At 40.8% G+C, this 23,357-nt stretch overlaps 3 protein-coding genes across 4 annotated transcripts in view; 2 read left to right on the top strand and 1 right to left on the bottom strand.

The window, feature by feature from the left end:
• The window catches only part of kif5ab (kinesin family member 5A, b), a 43,150-nt gene extending 40,551 nt beyond the window's left edge, over nucleotides 1–2,599 (top strand). Inside the window, exons 27-28 of the mRNA XM_061291336.1 lie at nucleotides 701–728; nucleotides 907–2,599. Coding sequence (XP_061147320.1) covers nucleotides 701–728; nucleotides 907–1,084 — 206 coding nt within the window. The 3' untranslated portion in view covers nucleotides 1,085–2,599. The remainder of the gene's footprint in view (nucleotides 1–700; nucleotides 729–906) is intronic.
• A 1,874-nt stretch (nucleotides 2,600–4,473) lies between these two features.
• Nucleotides 4,474–13,310, top strand: soat2 (sterol O-acyltransferase 2). The gene is made up of 16 exons (XM_061292384.1): nucleotides 4,474–4,794; nucleotides 5,603–5,712; nucleotides 6,012–6,070; nucleotides 6,144–6,247; nucleotides 6,391–6,444; nucleotides 6,534–6,641; nucleotides 7,562–7,844; nucleotides 8,282–8,357; nucleotides 8,774–8,858; nucleotides 9,304–9,349; nucleotides 9,427–9,556; nucleotides 9,954–10,051; nucleotides 10,598–10,696; nucleotides 11,489–11,624; nucleotides 11,721–11,866; nucleotides 12,484–13,310. Exons 2-16 carry the CDS (start codon nucleotides 5,628–5,630, stop codon nucleotides 12,538–12,540), a joined length of 1,566 nt encoding a protein of 521 aa, XP_061148368.1. The 5' UTR covers nucleotides 4,474–4,794; nucleotides 5,603–5,627; the 3' UTR covers nucleotides 12,541–13,310.
• Nucleotides 13,311–14,593: 1,283 nt separating this feature from the next.
• igsf8 (immunoglobulin superfamily, member 8) lies at nucleotides 14,594–22,712 on the bottom strand. 2 transcript variants are annotated; one of them, XM_061291280.1, is made up of 8 exons: nucleotides 22,552–22,712; nucleotides 22,320–22,459; nucleotides 20,423–20,803; nucleotides 19,436–19,897; nucleotides 17,888–18,066; nucleotides 17,395–17,647; nucleotides 16,837–17,271; nucleotides 14,594–16,771 (listed from the first exon to the last, which is right to left on the bottom strand). In XM_061291280.1, exons 2-8 carry the CDS (start codon nucleotides 22,372–22,374, stop codon nucleotides 16,644–16,646), a joined length of 1,893 nt encoding a protein of 630 aa, XP_061147264.1. In that variant the 5' UTR covers nucleotides 22,375–22,459; nucleotides 22,552–22,712; the 3' UTR covers nucleotides 14,594–16,643. The 2 variants fall into 2 exon arrangements, with proteins under 2 accessions (XP_061147264.1, XP_061147265.1); XM_061291281.1 differs by having other exon boundaries at nucleotides 22,320–22,470; nucleotides 22,552–22,706.
• Between the last annotated feature and the right edge of the window lie 645 nt (nucleotides 22,713–23,357).

The raw sequence follows: 23,357 nt of genomic DNA, 5'->3' as shown, positions 1-23,357 counted from the left end.
ATTTACTCAATTGTTCTTCACGGACTGCAGCCATAATGCGTTAGCAGTGCTTTTTTGTTAGTGTTTAGTTAATAATAAATAACATGATGTAAACCAGATTCTGTAGTCAGTGGGAGTTCAAGAAGAAAATGTCATCGTAATCATTTCTGCTAATGTTGAAAATGACCATTGACCTTTAAAAGTTTGGATGATTATCTAAAAAAACACTCTGATGGAAAATAAACGAGGCTTGTTATTTCGCGGGAGTGTCAGGGAACATTATGAACAAATAAAAACATTAGCTGGGTACTAATTCTCCCTTCCATCTAAAATTAAAGTCACTTTGCATTCAGCCAGTTTGCAAAAGTGATAACTGCACTTGTATTCTAGATGTTGTTGATCCACACTTCTTCTATAGTCCCTCAGCTGGTCACTTCCACTTTTGAACCAATCATTGTAGCACCGAGAGCAAAACAAAGTTGACGTTTTCAAGATCTGGAGGACAAACTATACTCAGTGGTAAAAACACAGCACGGCACACTGGTCATATACCGCTGTGGGATGTCATTGCGCTTTTGAGTCAACAGTCAATGTGGTTGATGCGCATGCTGCGTAATCCACTTAAGTATATTGAAGGAAGTTGATTTTAAATGCATGTGACACTGTTGCTCACTGTGCACGAGCCTGCAGCCGCCCCTCACACACCTCTATTTGTCCACAGGGAACACCACAGACATCAACGACAACAGGTAAGATGAGAACTAGTTAATCAACTAGTTCATAGATAAATCACCTGATCACATTCCCGTCTACCCAGCATGCACCTCTTGTGTTGTACAATCACTGATCTGCTTCCCTCACTGGGTCACACTCAGCTTCATCACATGATGATAATGATGATGATTGTGTTTGTTCTCCATGGGTTAGCATGCGTATGAACAACAACAGCGTATCTACCGCCGACATCTGTGACAATCGGGACCTGAGCAAATTGGACAATTTGCACTCTGGAGGCCACCTAATAGAAAAACTAGCAGGTAAGGAATCTTTAGCTCTCCTGAGTAATGTCTTTACCGTTTATTTGGCTGTGACCAGTCGTCGTTGACAACTTTGCCCTCCAGAAGCCATTTACACATCTATTCTCTTGAGTGCTTGAATAGCACAGCATGTTTGTGTTGTAGCCTACGTTGTTCTTCATTCTGCACTGCACCAATCGTTTGCAGTGTATGTGTATAAAACACATTTATTTTCACAATAGAATTGATTGACTGTTAATGTTAATTCACACATTTTATGAATTTGCTCCAAAGTTTGCTTCTGAAGTTTTTTTTGCTGCATTTGACACTGTGTGGAAGCTGCACGTGGCCCCCCCAGAGGGCTCCGTGCACATGCCAAATACACCTCACCATTTTCCCGCCAACCGCAAATGACGGTTGACACGTTTCTCCTGGGGAAGTGAGCTCACTTGGTAGCGTCTCTTCATTTCTGCCATCTGCCTTTTGCTTTGCTCTTATGTCACTCACCGGTGCTCTTTTTCTTTTTCCCCTTCTCTCTCTCTCTTTCTTGATCTAAATCTGTATGCAGATCCGTCGTCTTTGTAGCTTTGTCCTCACCTGCTGAAACATGCCTCCATCTTCCTCTTCCTATTTTGTAATATCAAAGGAATGCATGTCACATAAAATGAAATATGCAGTGCTGGAGGTGACCGCTAGTTGGCACTGTTTGTCTTATTTACCAATTATTGTGTTTATTTTACTTTCTTTTTTTTTTAATCATGATTATATTTCTTCAAATAGCACCCCTTACTACAGTGATTAATGTTCCCATAGATTTGGATGGGTGGTCGCCCCACAATGTTGTGCGTGTTTATGTTCACTCAACATTTTATTGTTACTTAATCAGCCTCACTTATTACTGTTTTGTGATATGGACTTTAATGGCGATTAGCAAGGCAGAAGACACATGGTTGTTCCACAATGTTGTGTTCTGGGGAGCGACACAACGTAGTTCGGCCCAGTCTTCCTCGCTGGTTGCCATTTTTTGCATAATAACCATTTTTATCTTATTTTGAACTTTTAATTTCACTTTACACGGCCACTATATGAGGAAATATAGGACTGCAAATACTGACGTGTTGACTTTTTTTTTCCACCGTCTGATTTTCTACCAACTCTATCAGGTGGTATGTTAATGTGTACTACTCTATGTCCCCACCAAATCCCTGCAGGTAAATGTGCTAAAAAATAAAAATATTGAGTGAAAAAAACTACATATTTTTACATATATACAAAGATAGAAAATATATGAGAATATAGTAATTTGAAATTTCTTTGCTGGACCTTGTCATTGTGGTTACTCAGAGGATTGAATTATGCATCTGTTGGGTCTATTTTTAGCCTTGAATGAATGCATGTTTTAGAGCGTACACCCTGCAGTGTGCATATGTGTGTGCCAGTGTGGTTGGATTTGTGTTTATATTACCTTGTCAGAAGGTTCAAAGAATATATACATACATATATCAAATATTCCCAAATGCGAATTCTGAAATGCTGCCAGGTTCACAATGCTCACCTCAATCAAAAGTGTCAATCATAATATTCTCAAATGACCTTTTCCACAAACTGATGGCATTATTAAAATGAAAATGTAGGGTTTTTTTTTTCTGCCTGTATTCTATTATATTTATAGTTGTATTTACAAGTGAGTCTACGGGCGCATTGGCGAGGATTGATAAATGGCTTCCCATCACGTCACTTGTTAGACTGAATCAAGAGTTTGTAACATCAAAGAATGAATGGGAAGAACAGGCAGGAATGGAAAGTAAAAAGTTATTTTAAAAAAAACACTTAAAAAAATCCAATCAAATCAGCACTGTGTCTATACCACTTTTTTCACCAGAGCTCTATCTGCTGGATGGGATGGTGTACTGCCCCCATTTATTACCAGACGACTTGAGATAGCTTTAACCTCCTGAGTAAAAGAGACTTCAAATGTGCAGATTATCAATTGAGACCGTACTCGTGTATGCTGATTCAGAGTTGTTTTTTCTTTCATTTTTTAGTGCAGAAAAGGATGTGTTTTAGATGAATGCTTGTTTCAATCCAGGTTCACCTCCACTTTATACAAATAGACGGAAGTCCATTGTTACGATCAGCACTTTTTGATTCATCAGAGCAACATTAAAAAATGATACAAATGGAGTCAGCCCACTCAAGTTCTCAATGGATTCATTACAATGGTATAATAATAAGTGAGGCTTAACATATGCATGAAGCACTTTATTATTATTAATATTATTTTTTTTAATTATGTTTGTTGTGCCTTTACACTATGTACCCAACTTTCTAATCACTTTTGTGGATTTGTTGTTCAATTGATTCTCTTCATTCAAAGTTTTATTCATCATTTTGTTGTTTTTTTCAGTTTAGTCTTTTAACTTATGCATACGTATAAAAGTAGTTTACAATGGTTCCTCTGGAATTTCATTTTTTTTAATTAATTTCCGCTTTGTTTATCTTTCATTCTTTATTTTACTCGATACTGTGATTGCATGCTGTTTCGTTATGGCAGCATGGTGACATACAGTAGCATTTAGCATAGCCTCCTTGCAATTCCGAGGTTGGGAGTTTCAATCTCGGCTTGGCCTTACGGTTTTCCTCCCCCAAAACATTCTAGCTATATTTATTGAAGACTATAAATTGTCCTTAGTTCGAAATGTGAACTGTTTGTCTATGTGCGCCCTGAGATTGGCTGCCAACCAGTTCGGGCTGTCTCCTCCTGGTCAGCTGGGATAGACTCCAGCACATCCATAACTCTAGTGAGGATAAGCAATGTAGAAGATGGATGTGAATTTATTCAGCAACTTTGCCTTTTTTTTTTTTTTGGTTTAGTTTGCGATGCCCCAGTGTGAACTGAAGTAAACTTTGCTTAATCAATTGCAATGTGTTGACACAACCTATAGTAACCATGAGTTGAATGGGCTCAACTTCTCATCGATAACAACAAAATATAGCAAAACAGCTGCATCCTGACATGATCTGTGATTGTAAAGCGTACAATGTGCAAAACGACATTGATTTGTGTTCAGTCTTCTTTATAAAAATACTGGCCACATGTTCTACCGTAGCATTAAATACGCAGAATTAGAAGAATCAAATGAATGTTGAGGAAGTACGAAAAAAAAGAAATGGTGACAAATTGTATGTTTGTACCCTGCTGTATTGTTGCAATTTTTTTCTGCCGTGTGATGTTGTGCATGCGGAGCTTTACCCTTTGTAGCAGAACCTCACAAAAACACTTGTCCTCCGATTCAATCTCCTTTCAATAAAAACAAAGGACTGAGAGTGTATACAATGTGATTGTATTCTGTTTGCCAGCCACGAGCAACATGGTTGCAAGCAAGCAATCAATAAGCAGAGCAAGCAAATAAATTCTGCCTGCTGGTGTCTGTAATTAGCTGCTGATATACATACTTGCACCCAGTAGTGTTAATTAGATAAAGGTAAAATGTCAACACTTCTCCTTCTGGAAAACTTCCAAGCATTTTGCAGTCACACACAAACAATCCCCGAACTGTGACTCCTTCAGGCAATCTGCTCGCTGACCTCATACAACCAATACCTATTGGGGACTGTGGTTGGTGCGTCTGGATGAGAAGCCAGGGCCAGGAGCCAAAAGGGCAAAGTGCAAAGTAGTGGCTAAGAAATTCACTTTTAATACACTGCAGTCTGACACACTTCAGCAAAGCTCTCTGCAGGAGGCGCCGGGTGAAAAGGTTGTCTACCACTCCGAGGGACCTCCCAAGATCAGAGCACTGTGAGTAGCTAGAAAAGATGACATATTGATGTTGACAAAAAAAGTGGCATCAGTAATGTAATCGTCTGTTGCTTCTATCATCACTTTAAAGACATTTTCTGAAATAGGAGATTGACATCGATTTTGTATATAGCACAATAAAATGTCACTAGCCTTATTCCAAACATTTTTGGAGGCTATGTCTACCCAATATGAGAAGATAGATTTGTCCGAGGACAGCTGATTTTGTATACTGACAGCTATTCAATTCTAATCTGATGTTTGCGCTGCATGATTTAATCTTTCTGCACAAGAAATTGCTTGTCCCAGTATCTTGGCTGTAATGTCGCTGCCCCAAATTCAGATTTGTGTCCAAAATACAAAACTGCATGCAAGTTTTTTTGTAATTTAAAAATAAAAAAGTTAACCAACAATTTTTAGAGATAAATAAATGAAAAATAGCGAATAAATACATTTTCAATTTACCAGTTCATTTTATTTATTTATATATATATATTTTACCATATTTCCCATTCAAACTGCAAGAAAATAAATATTCGAGAAGCAAAACTCAATGTGAACTGTAATTTTCAGATGAGTTTGGAAACATCCGCTTTAATGCGTGTTTACTACTATTGACCTGAAACTGGATCCTGATAACAACAGCTTTTATCTATGCAAAAAGCACTGAGGTTTACCTCAGTTCAACAACCCTTGACTTTTTTTTTTTTGGTTGGACATTGTCTATGTTGAGTCACAGTCCCAACAATGACACATCATCTAAATGTATGCTGTAATTATTTTACCGTTACTACTCTTACGCAAACAGAATCCACGGGCAGACGTCGGTCGTCATGGCAACCCCACAGCCAACTAACGCTAATGGCGTGAGACGCAGGCGCGTCTTAGCCCATACACTGGATGAGATGTCCAATCCTGGTATGATACTACATGATGAGTTACTATAAGAGAAAAGTGATAACAATTCTCACTTTTGGTTGACACAATAAGAGTGGTTATATATCAATACAATAGTTGCAATAAATGATTGAAGTTTTAAAACATATATTGTTCAGAAATTGTTTTTTTCCATTATAGAAAATAGATGGATGAAGTTTTATTAGCATTTAGCATGTAAACTCATTGACATTGGAATTCTTTCGGTGTTTTAATCATCTGAATAAAATTACACTTTTATTTTTTCCTGGCTGAATATATGCAAAAATGCTCCCCCACAGCTTGTAATGGCGAGTGTACAAAGATGGAGGCTATAGCACAGTGGCACCAACATGCACAGGTAAACTCAAAATAAATGACCCTGAAATATTCCAAATCATTTTTAGGTTAACATTTAAATGTGTACCTTGCAGCAAGTGAAGGTGAAGATCCTGCAGCAGGTCCAGGATCAGCTGAGTGACATTCTCGACCAGGCCTTGACCGGCCCTGTCCACTCCTCAGTCAATGGAAAGACGAGGTCATCCTTTTTACATATTTACCACAAACAATGGAGATTAAAATGTATTTAAGATTATTTTTTCTGCCATGCGTGAGTAGGAACAGGAAACACTGAGATTGACTTCTTATATTTGAAACATGCGAGCGTGTCTTATATTTTAGTGCTCACCGAATGGACGATGGCAAAGTGTTTATGGACCGAGCGTCACTGCTGGAGTAAGCATGATTTTAATATAGAAACTAGTCTTCTGGTGGACATGTTTGGATGTGAAAATCAATAAAAGTAAGTTTCCTATTGTTGCCAGCGAGCTGTTTGAGATCAGCCACATCAGGACCATCTACCACATGTTTGTAGCTGTGCTGCTCATCTTCTGTGTGAGCACTCTGGCTGTGGACTACATCGACCGGGGCAGGTCAGTGAGAAGAAGTGTTTTTTTCCCCCCTTTTTTAAAAATAAAATACATTTATTAGAGTACAGTCCGCAATTGGGATTCTGCAAATAAAAGGTTTTGCCCACCTATGGGCTTGTTCGATACAGTCACCCTGATATTATTGAATGTCAAGTGGGAAAACTGTTGGGGGAAAAATGGGAGATGATCTGCAAGGATTAAAAACACATCCTCTGGCATGCTGCTGAGAGTCAATATGTTAGTCAGTACTTAGCGGACTTTAACTTGGCTACTTTTCTTTTTGAATCTATAGTCTAGCTTAGTTTCCCATATAGTTTCTCAGTTTAGTTGGTTTTGTCTTATCTTGCCTGTTTGTCTGGGTTGGAGATACCTACTTTTGTCCTTTGTGTTGTGTTTCACTTGGTTTACTTTGTTTTTTTTCCTTGTTTTGATTGGCCTAGCTCAATTTAGTTTGCCTTTTTTTAGCTAAGCGTATTTTAACTTGAGTTAAAAAAGTTATAGTCCCAATGATCGTCACACACACATCTGGGTGTGGTAAAATTTATCCTCTGCATTTAACCCAGCTCCGTGTGATTTTGATACATCACCTGGGTGAGAGGGCAGCTCGGGAATCATTTGGTGATTTAATGCCCCATTCCAACCCTTTACACTGAGTGCCAAGGAGAGAAGAAATGGGTCCCATTTTTATAGTCGTTGGTATGACCGGGCCGGGATTTGAACCCACATTCTTCCAGTCTCAGGTCGGACACTCTACCACTAGGCCACTGAGCTGGTAAGCACCAACTTGATTCCAGACTAGGTGTTTTAACTTATTAGTTGGTTTAGTTTGTCGTCTTTTTGTTTTTCTTGGTTTGGATTAGCTCTACCTAATTAAAAATAATTGTTCCCTGTAATAATATCAACTTTTTATTCCGGTTTGCCAGATTGGTTTTGGAGTTTGACCTGCTCTTCTACGCCTTTGGCAAGCTGGGAACGGTCACCTGGGTGTGGGCGCTCATGTTTTTCTACTCCTTCCTGGTTCCCTACAACACGCTCCGCTTTTGGGGTTCTTTGTATCACCGCTGCGCTTCCAAGCTGGGGTTGTCTCTGGGCACAGCTCTGGTCCTGGCGGCCCTCCAGACCGCTGTTCTGGGACTGCTGCCCATCTACGTGGTAGTGCGGTACCAGCTGCCACCGGCCTCCCGTTTCATCGTTGTACTCGAGCAGGTCAGCGGGTTTACTCCGATTGATTAAATGGCTTGATAAGTGTTGTAGGTCTCTTTATGACATTGTTTTATAACCAAACTGAATTGTTGGCAAGTCAGCCTGACACAAGATAAGTCAAAAAGGTCAGATAAAGTTGGCAATATGTATCTAATCGACTTATTTGTTTTGGTTGCACTTGTGATGACACGTTCCGACATTTTAGTTGCACTTTACTTAAACTGATATACAGATGTACATTAAGTGTCATCAAGGTCAGCGATAAAATGGACTCCATAAAATGTGGACATTCTGTAATAGGAAGATGACATATATATACGTATATATACTGCATTTGCATGTTCATTGTCCAAGAGAAAACTTTAAAAAATCAACAGGGAGTCAAATAACAATTTCTCCCACTATGTGTGTCAGTACATACTATATTCTTTTTTCTCCAGATTCGATTCCTGATGAAAAGCTACTCGTTCATAAGGGAATCGGTCCCCGTCATTCTGAAGAAGGCTCCAAAAGAAGGTAGTGTTGAAAACAATAGCACAATACACTGTCAAGGTTTCTTGGAAAGATAACCTTGGTTACAACAGAATTTGTCGAATACAATATGATATACGATATGCATTAAAATAATTAAAATAATTTCACCAATGCAAACATTTATTTTACACAATATTTGTTATCTTATTCCAACAATATTATAAAAAGCCACCAGGTGACAGTATTGGTCTCCAACTACCCTCACTATTATGTGTAAATTATTTCAAACTGGCGAGAACCTGCATGCCTATTTTATTTTATTTTATTTTATTTTATTTTATTTTATTTTATTTTATTTTATTTTATTTTATTTTATTTTATTTTATTTTATTTTATTTTATTTTATTTTATTTTATTTTATTTTATTTTATTTTATTTTATTTTATTTTGCGTTTCAGGGGAGAAAATCTGCTTCCCGACATGTTCTAGTTATCTCTACTTCCTTTTCTGTCCTACTCTCATCTACAGGGAATCATATCCCAGGTAAGATGGCTTCCATCTCTTTTTACATGCTTTTTGCATTTTTGGATGATGGCAGGACAATCGAGTACCAGAGAAAACCCACACAAACAAGGACAGAACATACAAGCTCTACACACGCACATTTGAACCCGTCTCGTAACTCATGACCTCAAGGCAGCCATTTTAACCACTAGTAAACACTGCAACCTGTATTATCAAAACGTCAATGTTGTCCTGCATATTTGGGATTCGGTCCTCACCTATTTGTTAGTTTTGTGCTCTTTCTGGAATCCCCCAAGATTTCAACCAAGCATGGCTAATATAAAAGTAGTGATTTAGCACCAACTTGGTTGAATTGAATTATGAATTATTCATAGGATGGAGTGCTTGGAATGGGGTTGATAATAGATGAAGCGGGCATGCTTGTGTTGTCTCGTGTACAATACTATTTTGTATTTTCTTGCAGGAGCACGCATATTCGATGGAAGTACGTCAGCGTCACGGTGACCATGGTGAGTTGTGTTCAGTATGCTGTTAAACTTTGAAGTCACAATTGGCTCCGTACTTGATTTTAGCGTGCTATCTGCAGATCTTGGGCTGCCTCTTTTATGGCTACTTCATCCTGGTGCGCCTGTGTGTGCCCCTTTTCAAATCGGAGAGCCAACAACCGTTTAGCAAGCGAGCAATGGTTCTCGCCGTGTTCCACTCCATACTGCCAGGTTTCTATCAGCACTGTAAACACTCACAAATGTCCACCAGAAGCCAAACAATCACAACTTCTCCATAATCTCTTATCAATGTGAGTCAGTGAATGTTTAACTGTGCCTTTATGCAAGTCGATCAAGTCAACAGAACTCTGAAAAGCGTATTATGGTTTCATGAGAATGAAGAGCATTACTTCACAGGAAAGAGTCAGTAGAGGTCAACACAGCTGACTCAACAGTCAAAAAGCCCTTTTGGGTTTGAAACTTTTGGGTTAGTGTTTGGGTTATTCAAAAGAAAGCAATTCTTTATTGTTTTTGTATGTTTTGGGGAAATTGAAACATATTGTTATTCTATGAGATTAGCATGACATTTGAATAGAAAAGATTAAAAATGTGACTAACCGTTTTGCAGGTATCATGCTCCTGCTGTTGTGCTTCTTCGCCTTCCTGCATTGCTGGCTCAACCTCTTCGGGGAGCTGCTCCGATTTGCTGACAGAATGTTCTACAAGGTCAGCAATACCGTCATTAGGAAAAAAACATCAAATAATTACTTGAAAAATGATCTAGTAAACAGCAGTGACCTTCTAATATCCACTTTCATCAAATTCCATTGCTCCAATGGGAATAACTGGTTTGAGGGATCAACTAATCCAACACGCCCCCCCCTCACCTTTTTTGGGATCAATACACCCCTTAGCTATATTTCAAATCACCAGCACATCAACGATAATGAAATAACCCTCTCGATTTCGAACGACGCTGGGTGAGAGGGACAAATCCACTCATTAAACTTTCTGTCAAAGAAATGTCAACCATTTGTTTTTGTTCGATTGATTTTGACCCTTTCACCATGCATGCTTGAATGTGAGAACGAGACCTTTATTATTGATTGTCTTTGCTATCCAAACGTTGAGTCAAGCATGAAAAAAGAAACACGCTACTTGTTAAATATTAGTTTGTGTTTTATAAGCGTTATTGATTCTGATCCCCTCGGGGATAGACTTGTATGTGGAAATTGGTTACACGGCAGCTATGAATATTTTCTTGTGCCGCAGGACTGGTGGAACTCGACGTCTTTTGCAAACTACTACCGCACGTGGAACGTGGTGGTGCACGATTGGCTCTATTACTATGGCTACAGGGACTTCCTCTGGGTAAGGCACTACATGAGATCATCTTAAAAGATTAATAATGGATTTTTGGGAGACATAAAAATGCATTTTGTCATGGTTAAAGTCATATTACTCCTAGAGTTACAAGAACTGAAGTTTAGATTTAATTTCTACTTTCTGCAAAGCCAGCTCCTATAGTTCATACATCATTCATTTAGGGCAGTGGTCCCCAACCTTTTTTGCGCCACGGACCGGTTACGTGTCAGTAATATTTTCGCGGACTGGCCTTTATAGGAATAAATAATACATTTATATAAATAAATAAAACATTTATAATAAATATATAAATAAATATATAAATACGATGAAATACAGTGATACAACTAACGCTAACCCTAACCCATCTTGACCTGAACCGACGGATGTAATCGGGAGAGAATCGCCAATTTTTTTACATTTTTCAAAATTAATTCTTACTAATTTTTGCTAGCTTTGCGGGCTCGACCGGGGAAACTTGTCACGTGACAGGGACGAGCGTATTGACCTGAATTAATTCATCTGCGGCTTGGCGGTCCGGTGGTTGGGTATCTCTGATTTAGGGATCTTTTTTTCTACATTAAAAATAGTCAATAAAATTTTGGGGTAATAAGTTAAATTCACAAGATTTAAGTTTGTGAAGGAAAATCTTTTAATTTCATGAAATTCAAGTTATGGTAATCGTAAATGGTAATGGAAATTCAAGTTATTCAAATTCTATGAAGTTAAATGCTGATGTCGTTTGAGGGCCAAGTGAGTCAGTTTCTTGTTTCCTATTTCCATCCTCGTTCCTGGCAGCTGTCAAAAGGGAAGTTCCGCACAGCTGCCATGTTGTCCGTCTTCATCGTGTCGGCCGTGGTGCACGAGTACGCCTTAGCCATGGGCTTTGGATTCTTCTATCCCATCATGTTTTTCCTCTTTGCATTCTTTGGAGGTAACCCACAAACTCAATTAATCAAGGGGCAAGCTAGTGTATGCACGCCAGGGGCACATCATATCTTCATGTAGAAAATGTGTCTTGTCCTTTCAGTTGTCTTTAACTTCACCATGAACGATAAGCGTCAGAGTCCCGTGTTCAATATCATCATGTGGACGTGTCTCTTCCTGGGTCAAGGCATCCAGGTGTGCCTCTACTGTCAGGAGTGGTATGCGCAAGTCCGCTGTCCTCGCACCGGGGTATGAAATACTCACACAAACACATGCACGCACTGCAATTCGTAAAATTAACGCATCATTTACTGGATTTCGGGAAGACAAAAAAGAAAGTTGTTGGGCAATTTTTTAATGAGAATATATATATATATTTTTTTTAAACAAAATATAATCTCATGATACTATGCAATAGAATCTCTATTTGTTTTTTCCCTTACTTGTTCCCATCTGTGGCAACAACACCAAAAAACAATAAGCACCACCTGTGGAGGTAATAATTATTTTACTGCTCAGTGATGTGAACTCCACTGTTTAGGAACCATTATTGATCATCGTTAGTCCAAAAATCAATATGGTTATATCTTTAAAGCCAGATGATGTGCGTATGAGGCACACAATGTCATGTCCGGTATTTAACCTTGGAAAGCCTTCAGCGTTTGATGAAGCGGAGGATTTACTGGCCAGATGGCGTGCTTAAACTCCTTTAAAGTACGGCCGACCCCCAATTCATGCTTGAGGCGTCCAGCGGCGCGCTACCACTACAATGAAATTCAAATATAAGATGCTAATATGAATCTAAAATAGGATTATTTGGGGATGATGTTACTAGAAAGGCTCTCTTTGTTTGTTTTTGTGTACAGACTAGCTTTTGGGAGCTGGTGACACCTCGCTCCTGGTCGTGCGGCTACCAAAGATGAACTGCGGAGGAGGGTCAAGAAGGAGGGAAACATCATTACGATTACTCAAATCACTCAAAAGAAGGGCTGGGGAGTCCTGTTTCCATCTGGACCATATTGTAAAGTCTGTTGAAAAAACATGGTGCGGACACATTGTATATATTTGATATGGATTCAGAGAAAATAGGTTATAATGTTTTTTTTTCAAGTTTGAATCTTACCAGAATACTGTATTGGTTTTATTTATTATTCAGTCACAATTTTACAAGATTAATATAATTCTTTTCTCAGTAGGAAGTTTCAATTTACTAAAGTCAAGTTAAAAATTTATACAAGATTACATTTTTGATTTCAGCAGACATGAATTGTAATCTTGCATGATATGTGAGTTGGATGGAAAGACTATTTTATAGTCATAGTTTTTATCTTGAGGACAAAAATTGCAATCTAAAAGATGTATGATTCTTTCGCAGAAAAGGAAAAAAATCCCATTGTAACAAATGATCAATCATTCATCTGCCTGAATCTTCCAAAGGCCATGATACATTTATGAAAAATTATGGTGACGACGGAACAAATGTCTAATGTTAGAAAAATATGCATTGATTCTAGATGGTGCTGCATGACTGTTTGCTTATCTGTCAAGTTTTCTTAAGCCAAATGTACTGTATATACTAGAAGCTCCCATATGTAATACACTAAAATTACAAAGAGTGTGCAGAACAGAAATGTACTGTTTAATATCAAAGCACATTGTGAGAATAAAGCATGACTTGTCATTGTGTTTCCTATTCGGTTTAGATTAACATCATATGATGACCATTTTTACATGCACGCACGCACACACACTCCCGCAAAATTAAAATCCCACTGTGGGTGAGGTTTTGCCGTATCAACCTTCTTATCGTCTGTCACAAAGCTTCTGTGTGTGTGGGTGCATGCAAGTGTGTTTGCATTAGTGATGTAATGCTATGTACACTAATACGCTCTTAATTCTCCATGCACTGTAACACACATAGCTTCTCTTATTACATTCTATATACAGTATAGTTTTACACACTGTAGTATGTGAGCATAACAGGATTTAAGGTTTAACTTGTTGCTATTTCACAAAAGGTAATTAGAATATATATACATGCATACATACATACATACACATACACAACGACTCATCTGCAAACTCGACAAGCTGGGCCTCAGTACCTACCTCTGCAACTGGCTACTGGACTTCTTCTGTCAGAGGTCTCAGGTGGTACGTGTTGGCGACAAAATCTCCGCCAGCATCACACTGAGCACGGGGGCCCGTGACAATAATATTGCACGCCCCACTTTTCAGTTTTTTATTTGTTAAAAAAGTTTAAATTATCCAATAAATTTCGTTCCACTTCACGATTGTGTCCCACTTGTTGATTCTTGACAAAAAAATTTAATTTTATATCTTTATGTTTGAAGCCTGAAATGTGCCGAAATGTTGAAAGGTTCAAGGGGGCCGAATACTTTCGCAAGGCACTGTATGTATGTTTTTTTTCACATTTTTGGGCATTTTATGGCTGGTGTGACTTATACTGCGGAGCGACTTATAGTCCGAAAATTACGGTATATAAATACGATGAAATACAATGATACAACTAACGCTAACCCTAACCCGTCTTGACCTGAACCGACGGATGTAATTGGGAGAGAATCGCCAATTTTTTTATATTTTTCAAAATTAATTTTTACAAATTTTTGCTAGCTTTGCAGGCTCGACCGGGGAAACTTGTCTCGTGACAGGGACGAGCGTCTTGACCTGAATTAATTGATCGTCGATAAAAAAATATGTTTTTTTCCTCTGCGGCTTGGCGGCCCGGTACCAAGTGACCCACGGACCGGTCCGCGGCCCGGTGATTGGGGACCTCTGTCCTAGGGGACAAAGCGGTACAGAAAATGGATGGCTGGATAGTTTGAAACCCTAGCTTGAAACCCTAACCCTAGTTTGAAACCCTAGTTTGGAATCTTAACCCTAGTTTAAACCCTAACCCTAGTTGTGTAGTTCTTCCAAGAGAGTCCCAAAAGACACACTAGGGAGACAGTGCAGCATGTGATGCATGCAGAGTGGTTTATTATTCATTTTGGTAAAAGCACCATGACACATTTTTAAAAATGCATTCAGGAACAGAGTAAAACCACCATGCATCATATCAGGTGCACTAACACTGTAAGCAAAATTAAGACTTTCTGAAAAAAAAGATGAAATCTCTTCAGTATACATTTTGGGAGGATAAAAAAAAAAAAAGAAGATACCCGAGGCACACTATTTGTGCTTTTTCAGGACATTTTCACACAGCAGATCAACATTGAACACCAATGAGTGAGACACAATAGCAAAATTGACAAACGCATTATGGTTGTTTTATTTCTCAAAAGCACCATTCAGGGACAGTTGTAGCATACCAGGCAAAGGGTTTGCTGCATTACGTGTTCAGCTGTGCCATCCCAAAGTGGGATTATCACCCACAGTCCAGCCAGGCAATGCGTGCTCACGCATCTGTGCCAGTGTGGGTGGGGGAGGGAGGGAGGGAGCGAGCTGCTGTGAAAAATCAGCTTTGAGTGTTTGATCTAGAGCAAAGTGGCTCAGGATGCTGCATTTTTTTTTTCTCAAATGTTCGTGAGCATCATTTATAATCAGGTTTTAAGAGAAGATGCCAAAATATACAGCACAAGCAGAGAAGACTTTTTTTTTTCTCCATTGCAGGCTCATTTTCATTTTCATCCTTCATGTTTTCAAGTGTCCATGCAGGACGACAACAAAAAAAAGACAATATCAAGTAAACACAAAGAAACAAGTAAATTTCCTCAAATAGTGGCCTTGTACACATCAGCTGTGTTGAGAAAATAATATGCGTTATGTAACTAAGAAAAAGAAACTCAATATTTTGACAACTTTCTTTTCGGGAAAAACTAGCATCATTTTATGAAATTAAGTTGAGAGAGAAAAAATAATACAAGACTTTTTTGTGGGGATAATATCAGAGATCGAAATTTGACACACTTTATCAAGAAAGATAAGACCAATTAGACAAATAACGATCTTGATGTACCTGAGAATGACGTCACTTTTTTTTTTTTTTATACATGTATGAGATTTAAGTCAGACTTTTGGGAGTTTAAAGTATTTTTAATAATACAAGAAAATGGTTTCTTTTTATACAAAAATATGTAAAAAATTTGGGGGGAGGAAAAATAGTTCAAGAGGGATTCTCTGGACAAAATGGGATAATATGGAAAAAGTCACATGACATGAAATTTGTTTTTGTTTTTTGAGAGAAAAAAATCCTTTATACTATGATAATGAAGTCGAAATTAGTCTTGTTTGGGGAAAAATTGCATACATATGGGAATGAAGTAGTGTCTTTAGAAAAAAATAATACAGGCTCAGTCATACTTTCAAGAAAATGATACAGAATATTTAGTGAACCACATCATATAGTCATGCGGGTGTTATTTCAACCTGGTACTACAACCCCGATTTTCTATTTTCCTTTTTCTCTGGAACAAATAAAACTCGGAATCAAACGCCAAATAATGAAATAAAGTCAAAAAGACGAACTCTTTCTGCCAAACGTATCCATGTGAATTGGGTTTAAAAAACAGAAAAACACCGAGCACTTTCATCAAATAAACAGCCACTACTTGAGCAAATACACCAAGTGGTTTTGGTCCCATTTCTTCTTTTTTTTTTTTTTTTTTTTTCATCTGAGTCATCAAGAAGTAATTTGAAGCGTTAGCTTCTTTGCAAACAAGATTTAGCTGAGTGTATTTAATGTAGTGCTATCACTATCTCATTAGTAACAAAGTGTCTTTGTTTCCCGTTGAGGCAAGTCTTCAGCTGCTCCTGTGGCTTGTTAGGGAAAGAACATGTAGATGGAGAGCAACTATTTTCAGTTCATGAGGAACATCAACATCTGGTCACCCAAGCACAAACAACAACTGATGGGACATGGAGATTGGCTTCAAATGGAGAGCGCGCCGGTGGTTTTGTAACACGTTTTTAAGAAAAGAAAAAAAAAATAACCATATAAAAACAACAAATAGAAAAGGTTTGGCATCCCAACGGCCATCCACTCGAAACGGCGTCCCGGCGGCTACCTCCGGGCTCGCTGTTTGGCCAGACGCTTCATGAAGCAGCAGGTCACCGCGGCAATGATGACAATGCCCACCAGCAAGGCGGACGACACGCCGACCACCAGGGGGATGAGGAGGAGGTCAGCAACTAAGGAGGACCCAAAGGGAATAGTTTTACTTTTGTTTGGACTTTTTGTAGCATGAGCGTCTTACCTCGGGCATACAAGTAAACGGTGACAGCATTGGACTCAGCCTTGACCCCCGAGTTGTACCAGCCTCCGTGCGGATCCTGCCCCCAGGCCTCAGCGTGGCACGCGTACATGCCTTGATCTTCAACAGTGGCGGCGTGAACCCGGAGCCGGTACTGGACGGGCGACAGCCGATCCATGCTGACCTCGCTGCCGTTGACGTAGATCTCCACCACGCCGTCGTACGTGAGAGCGGCGACCAGTTTGGGTTCGGTCGGCTCAGGCGTGGGGCTTTCGGGCGACTTGGTACGCAGCTCCAGGATGGGCCATCGGAACCACTGTACCTGGGCCTGGGCGGGGCCAGTGGTGGTGATAGTGGCAGTGCAGAGGAGCGTGATGGTGCTGCCCCGTTTCAACAGAGGGCCTCGGGCCAGCTGGGCCTCCGCTGATACGACAACATCTACGGGAAATAAAATATTCGAAGCTTCAAAGATGTTGCTGGTAATTTCATTACAATGAGATTATTTTGGATCATCACAAAATTGCTTTGGTACACAACAGAACATCAATTGTGGCATCTCACCTTTGGTCTTGAGATTGACCGTGACTCCCTCGGACTTCTGCGTGAGTGTCGCGGGCGTAGACGGAGCGGGGCTCCTGCGTCCGGCGTACACGCTCACCACGCAACGATAAACACCCGAGTCGGAGGGCCGGGCCGAGAACAACTTCAGGGAGTACCTTGCCTCCGCCACTTTCTCCATAGAGCCACCACTGGCTCGGCTGACGTCGTCGCCCCAGGTCACAACGCCATCCGGGCTCATCTTGGCCACCTCCACCTGATATGACCAAAATAAAAATAGTCGAAAACTCTTTCAAAGAGTAACTTTTGTCCCATTCCTAAGTGAGAAGTCATGGGACTGGCTAACAATCCAGCTCTAAGAAATGCAGGTTTTGTTAGCAACATGAAATATTTATTTCATCTGCTTTTGTTCTTTTAGAGAAGAGGAAGTAATCAATTATGACCCAATTTCATTCATGACTTCCCTGGTTCCAACAGCACGAGATGTGAGCCTTACCTCCACGCCTCCAGACCCGATGAACTCGCCACCAGCAGAGCCTCTCTTCATCCACTGGACCTGCAGGCCAGAGTTGACGTCGGAAGGCAGTCCGTTGACCTCACAGGTCAGGAGGAGAGGTGAACCCACTTGCAAGGTCACCTCCCCTCGGGGTGTGGACGTCACGCTCAGAGACTCGGCTGTTGGGCGAGAGGAGAGGAGATGGCATTAATCAACTCAATGCGAGAAAATAGGTTAGCGAGCCTGCTGACATAGTTAGCGCACAGACTAGCAGTTTTTCAGCCGCTTGCCAGTATCCACCACATAAATTTCTTTTTTCTAGTTCAAGAGCTGTACCCGAAATTCAGTTTTGACTGGACGTCATTTGTTTGTGCAGGTGTACCTATTTGTTTGACTTGTGAAAATACATCCTGGTGAGCAGATATTCAGTCCTCATTTAACCACCAGTCATTACAAATGACGCATTGTCTTTACAAACAAAAGAGGAAGGTGATGAGCGCGCACACCCAACAGAATGCAGTCATTGTTCCTGATTCAACTCCCATTCAGTACATTTTGTGAGGGAGGCTACGCTTGTATATACGACCTACATTTCCTGAATCCCAGACAACCTATAAAAGGGGCTTCCAAGAACACATACATTTACTTTGTGGCCTTTTAACTTTTTAGTAGTTAGACAGCAAAACTTGAAGGAAAGAACAAATCCCAAGTGTCGATAAGTGCAAAGTGGATGAAGCAAATATTTAATCCTGTGTGAAAGCTCTCAGGCGTAAAAAGTAAGCCAACGCAGCGAGGCAACGGGCCGGCATCCAGCTGGTATCGACCCAGCGCATTCAGCCGGCTCGTCAACGAGAGAGAAAGAGCTGAGGTTGGAGCGTGTCAGGGGGATTCTCAACGGCATTTGTTGAGCCCCCTAAACTGGCCTGGTGAGCTGAAGAAAGGAGCATCCGGGAAAGCGATCAGCTGTCAACTGACTTTCAGTTGCCAGCCAAACAAGCTGCAGGCAAAAACGAAACAAACAGCCACGGCTTGATTTGGTAGTCTGGAACGAGTCCAATGCAGCCACAAATGCTACAAGCCCAGGCTGACTTCATGCCACACGTACAAATCGTAGCATGCAAGTAAAACACATACCTCAACTACAATTCACTTTTTATGTCTTCCGAGCTGTTGTGAAAGCTTGGCGACACTATGAAATATCCAATTTGAGTTGGAATGTAGCACCCACACAGACATTTGAAATTTTGGACCTACCACCTAAACATCTCATCCAGAAATTGAGATGCGCCTCAGGAAATGCTTCTCTGAGTAAGCCTGTGTGAACCGCAGTCTCCATTTCCTGTACTTAGCTTGAACGAATGATTGCCTGCTCATTCCCATTAAAGTTTGAGGGATTTGTGGCTTCAGAAATGTTCTTCCTTTGTATCTGGTCCATCCACTGCAGCGTTTTAATCGGAACCGTTTGGAATAACAATTACTGTCCATACTAGGCGGTTCCGTTTCTGTCATGACAATGGGCTTTCAAGAAAAGGAGTGACTTGTACTCACAAAGCGGCGTAACAGTCAGGTTGCCGATGTCCAGCGCCCTGTGTGCAATCTTCTGCCACGATACGTCCGGGTCCCGAATCCACTGCGCCGCCTCACAGAAATAGGCCCCCGTGTCTTCCGTCTGCAGCACCTTTATCTTCATGATGTACAGGTCCTGTCCGCCCACTACGTTGCGCTTCTCCAGTGTAATGTCGCCGTCGTCGTAGCGCTTCTTGTAATTGCGTCCGGGCACAACGCCCAGCAGTTTGTCAATGGAGATGATCTCCCGTACGGAGCTGAGCTCCGGCCCCGCCGCGCCACCCGAACCCGCTTGGCCGTCACGCTTCCCAAAGGTGACGGACAGGTGGGTGAGCTGCTTGGAGTTGATGCTGGCCGAGCACGTCAGAGTTAATTCGGCGCCCTCCGGGAGGGGCTGCCCTGTCAGGGAGCGGCTGTGGCTGATTTGGAGTGTGTCGTCGATCACTACGTGTGGACAAAAGAGACAAAAGCAGTCATTTCAAACTTGTTTCTTTAGTTTGTAAATGCTTGTCCATTTTGTAATTTTAATGATGTGAAACAACGTTTGAGGTACCTTGTGTAAAGCAAATTACGTCATCATTGCCTTGAAGTCTTATGTCCTTATGTAAAATGGATGCAATGTATTACTTTTCATTTCGGTAATAGCATCAGTATGAAAATGAGTGCCAGTGTCATTCTGAGCTAGAATGTAACATTCATTGTTGTCAACAAGCCTTTGGAAAAATGTAACCAGTTTGGCCGCTGTTTTACGGGAACGATGATTACATCTTGATAGTGATGTGGACTTCCTGGTTTAAACTGCCCAAGAGATCTCACGCCATGCAGAATCAAATAAGCCACTTAACAACTGTAATAGTGTGCCTGGTAAGAAAATCAATATCTCTTGAACAGTGTCAATCAGAACTGAGGGTTTCTGCTGCTCGCGGTCTTACACAAGATGTGCACATTTGGCCCGTTTCAATATTTTACCTTTGACGACCACAGAGCCACTGTAAGACCCCAGGTAGACGCTGTCCGTGCTGGGCGTGTAGCACTCGTATTTGCCCTGGTCGTCGGTGCGTAGCCTCTGCATCACTAGTCGGACGTGGTCGCCCGAGTCCCGGTCAACCCTCACCTCCCCGTTCCTCACCCGCCCTAGGTAGGGGGCGTAAGGGAAGCCTTTGTCTTTGGTGGACACCACTCCCATTTGCTTGCCGTTGGAGTCGTCCTTGTACAGGAACCACTCAAAATCCTGCATGCGCGGGCCTTCGTAGCCGGAGACGGAGCAGGGCACGGACAGGGAAAAGCCGGCCACACGGTACAAAGGCCCCTCGGGAACCGTCACCTCTCGGGGTGCCGCGTACTGGAGCACTATGAATGGAAACCAGAAGAGACAGAAAACATGAAGCTGCCACTACGCTTTCTTTGCATTTTTGTATGACATTGTTTAAATGTTGATTCATTTCACATCGTTCAGAAGGACACATGTTTTGGCTCCCCGCCTTGGAGGGGATTTTAATCTTAATCTGCCAGCAGTGGCGGAAGCAGAGGAATAAACTCACCATCGCTGGATGCCTAGTGCTTTTTAGCGAGTACCTTTGACCTCACCTAAAATGGATTACTACCTGAACAAACCTGAAAGACTGGACGTGTGTGTACGTGGGTGTGTACGCATCTGGGCAAGGCTCTGCGTCACCACGGCACGCCCGTGGATATGACACGGGGGATGAGCGGGGAGGCTTAAGCGGATCGAGACCTAATTTCTAACCACATTTCTATGACATGGCCTTTAACTAACCTGTAGTGGCCGATTCGGCTGGAGTTTGTTTTCTCTCCCTCTCCACCCCCTCCCTCCCCCCTCCCCGGCCGGGGAGGTGGTTAGGTGGTACCCATGCTGACAGCGGCTATCTGGATTCTCGTGGCCAATTCAGGATAGGGGAACTGCAGCTCAACCTCCTCGAAGAGCACTGCCAGGACAATTGAGGGCTCCTTTCGGCAGCCCTCTGCTGTGACATGGACATCCACTTTTTATTTAATTGATTTTCATGTTGTATCATTTGTGCCCTCTCTGCATCCATTTCAACCTGGTGATCCTGAAAGGGGGATCCTTCCATCTGTGGTCCCTTCTCAAGGTTTCTCATTTTCCCCCTGCTAGGGGTTTTTAAGTTTTTCCTTGCCCTTTTGGGAGCTTAAGATCAGGGGATGCTTTGAGAATAATTGTCAATTTCTGTCTATGTGAAGCCCTTTGAGACTGCTTGTGATTTAGGGCTATACAAATAAACTTGACTTGACTTGACTTAATTAACATAGGACTCAAGAGCTGGGACTGATAGGGACGCCACATCTTGGGACAATACTGCACGCTGTCTGGATTACACAGGCCAGCCAAGATGGAGGGCAGGGGCAACTATTTAAAGATAAATCCCAATACCCAAAGAATAAATAAATAAAAACTTGACTAATAATGTGACTTTATAATCTAAAATATACATAAATGAAAATGTTAAAAAAACCCGAATGCATTTAAACGGCATTTTATAAATTAGCTGATTCTCACTTTTTTTTTTTTTTTTTAAATAATTCAAAGAGTGCAGGAATATCTTGGCCCTTGTAAAAAAAAAAAAAAAAAAATCTGTGAAATGTGACGCAGATTTTAACAAAGCATGATTGGGCCCATGCTACAGTCAGTCACCAAATTCTGTTTGCAGAATCCGTACCAAATAAAACCCGAGTCCAAGAAAAACAAGCTAAGCATCCTTGTCGTTAAAATGGCTGCATCATATGACAAGTGCATCGGTGCACCGCCATGCAAATGCGCGAGACCCGAGTGGGGAAATGTGCACGGAAATGCACACTCAATAATCCGTTACAAAGTAACATAGCTCACCATAGTGCAAACAAAGGAATAAAGTGCTTTTTATCCCAGGCATGCCGCTCTTCATGTTCCTCCACGGATCACTCCCGTCTCGCGTGTTCCTTCCCCAGTCGCTCGTCGCCTCTCATCCCGCCACGAACCTCCCGAACCGCCTGTTGACAAACTAAAATGAATGACTGGAATATATTGGGCACATTCATATTCGCAACATCGTTTTTTCTGGTATTAGAACAAAACCAATCACCTGAGTCAAACAGCGATAATAAACAATAAGCCTTTGTTCGAATAAAATAAAAAAAAGTTCTATTATATTCGGTTTTGATATGTGCAACTCCTTCTCAAGTGGTTTGCATCTTCACCGTCGTAGCTGGGTTGACTACGGGGAGGAGCCAAAACAAAGCTTCAAAGATCCACATTAAACATCCCAAACTGCAGGGGGAGCTCTAGGGATAAAATGTGATTCACCTGGCGCACCAGAAGTATTTTAATTCTATTTCCGCAACCATCTTTTGTTCACTTTCGATTTATATCTCCATCCATTCATTATCCATTTGTCCCCACGGGAGTCGTTTTATATATATATTTTTTTTAATTATTATGTGTGCTAGTACTGTACTGCATACACAATGGTTATGCAGTATTATTTCGAGACACTAATTGCAGTTGTGTGTCCGTGTGTTTGCCACAAGAGGGCAGCACAACACTTGACATTCAAACAACCTTTCGTTCCTACAGTAGTATCCAGGGTAACAATAGTATCGTCCTTGTTATATCTTTAAATCGTAGCATCAAACATGCATCAAGTTTTTCCTTGATAAGCATGTTTATAAATCCACATTCAATACAAAATAATAGTTCACAACTGTAGTTTGAGACGGTCAACAAGCCTTTATTAAACAAGACATATTTTAAAAAAAAAAAAAAAACAGTTCCCAGATATCTTAATTTTATTTATTTTTTTATTACTTTTTAATTTTTTTAAAATTTTATATATATAGTACGTATATTTCTTCACTTTATTAACGTGAAAAGCTACTGACAAAATATCCA

This window comes from Syngnathus typhle, linkage group LG11, assembly GCF_033458585.1.
Source record: "Syngnathus typhle isolate RoL2023-S1 ecotype Sweden linkage group LG11, RoL_Styp_1.0, whole genome shotgun sequence".
Classification (NCBI taxonomy): Eukaryota; Metazoa; Chordata; class Actinopteri; order Syngnathiformes; family Syngnathidae; genus Syngnathus; species Syngnathus typhle.
This window is presented reverse-complemented; position numbering and strand designations above follow the sequence as displayed.

What these genes read in the sequence shown, in the direction of transcription:
- soat2 (XM_061292384.1), top strand. Translation starts at nt 5,628, where the DNA reads ATGGCAACCCCACAGCCAACTAACGCTAATGGCGTGAGACGCAGGCGC. An exon ending in TCAGTCAATGGAAAGACGAG is followed by an intron (nt 6,248 to 6,390) that starts GTCATCCTTTTT and finishes CTTATATTTTAG; the next exon opens with TGCTCACCGAATGGACGATG. An exon ending in GAAGAAGGCTCCAAAAGAAG is followed by an intron (nt 8,358 to 8,773) that starts GTAGTGTTGAAA and finishes TTTGCGTTTCAG; the next exon opens with GGGAGAAAATCTGCTTCCCG.
- igsf8 (XM_061291280.1), bottom strand. Translation starts at nt 22,374, where the DNA reads ATGAAGAGCGGCATGCCTGGGATAAAAAGCACTTTATTCCTTTGTTTG. An exon ending in CCTGACTGTTACGCCGCTTT is followed by an intron (nt 18,067 to 19,435) that starts GTGAGTACAAGT and finishes CTCGCCCAACAG; the next exon opens with CCGAGTCTCTGAGCGTGACG. An exon ending in GGTCAATCTCAAGACCAAAG is followed by an intron (nt 17,272 to 17,394) that starts GTGAGATGCCAC and finishes TATTTCCCGTAG; the next exon opens with ATGTTGTCGTATCAGCGGAG.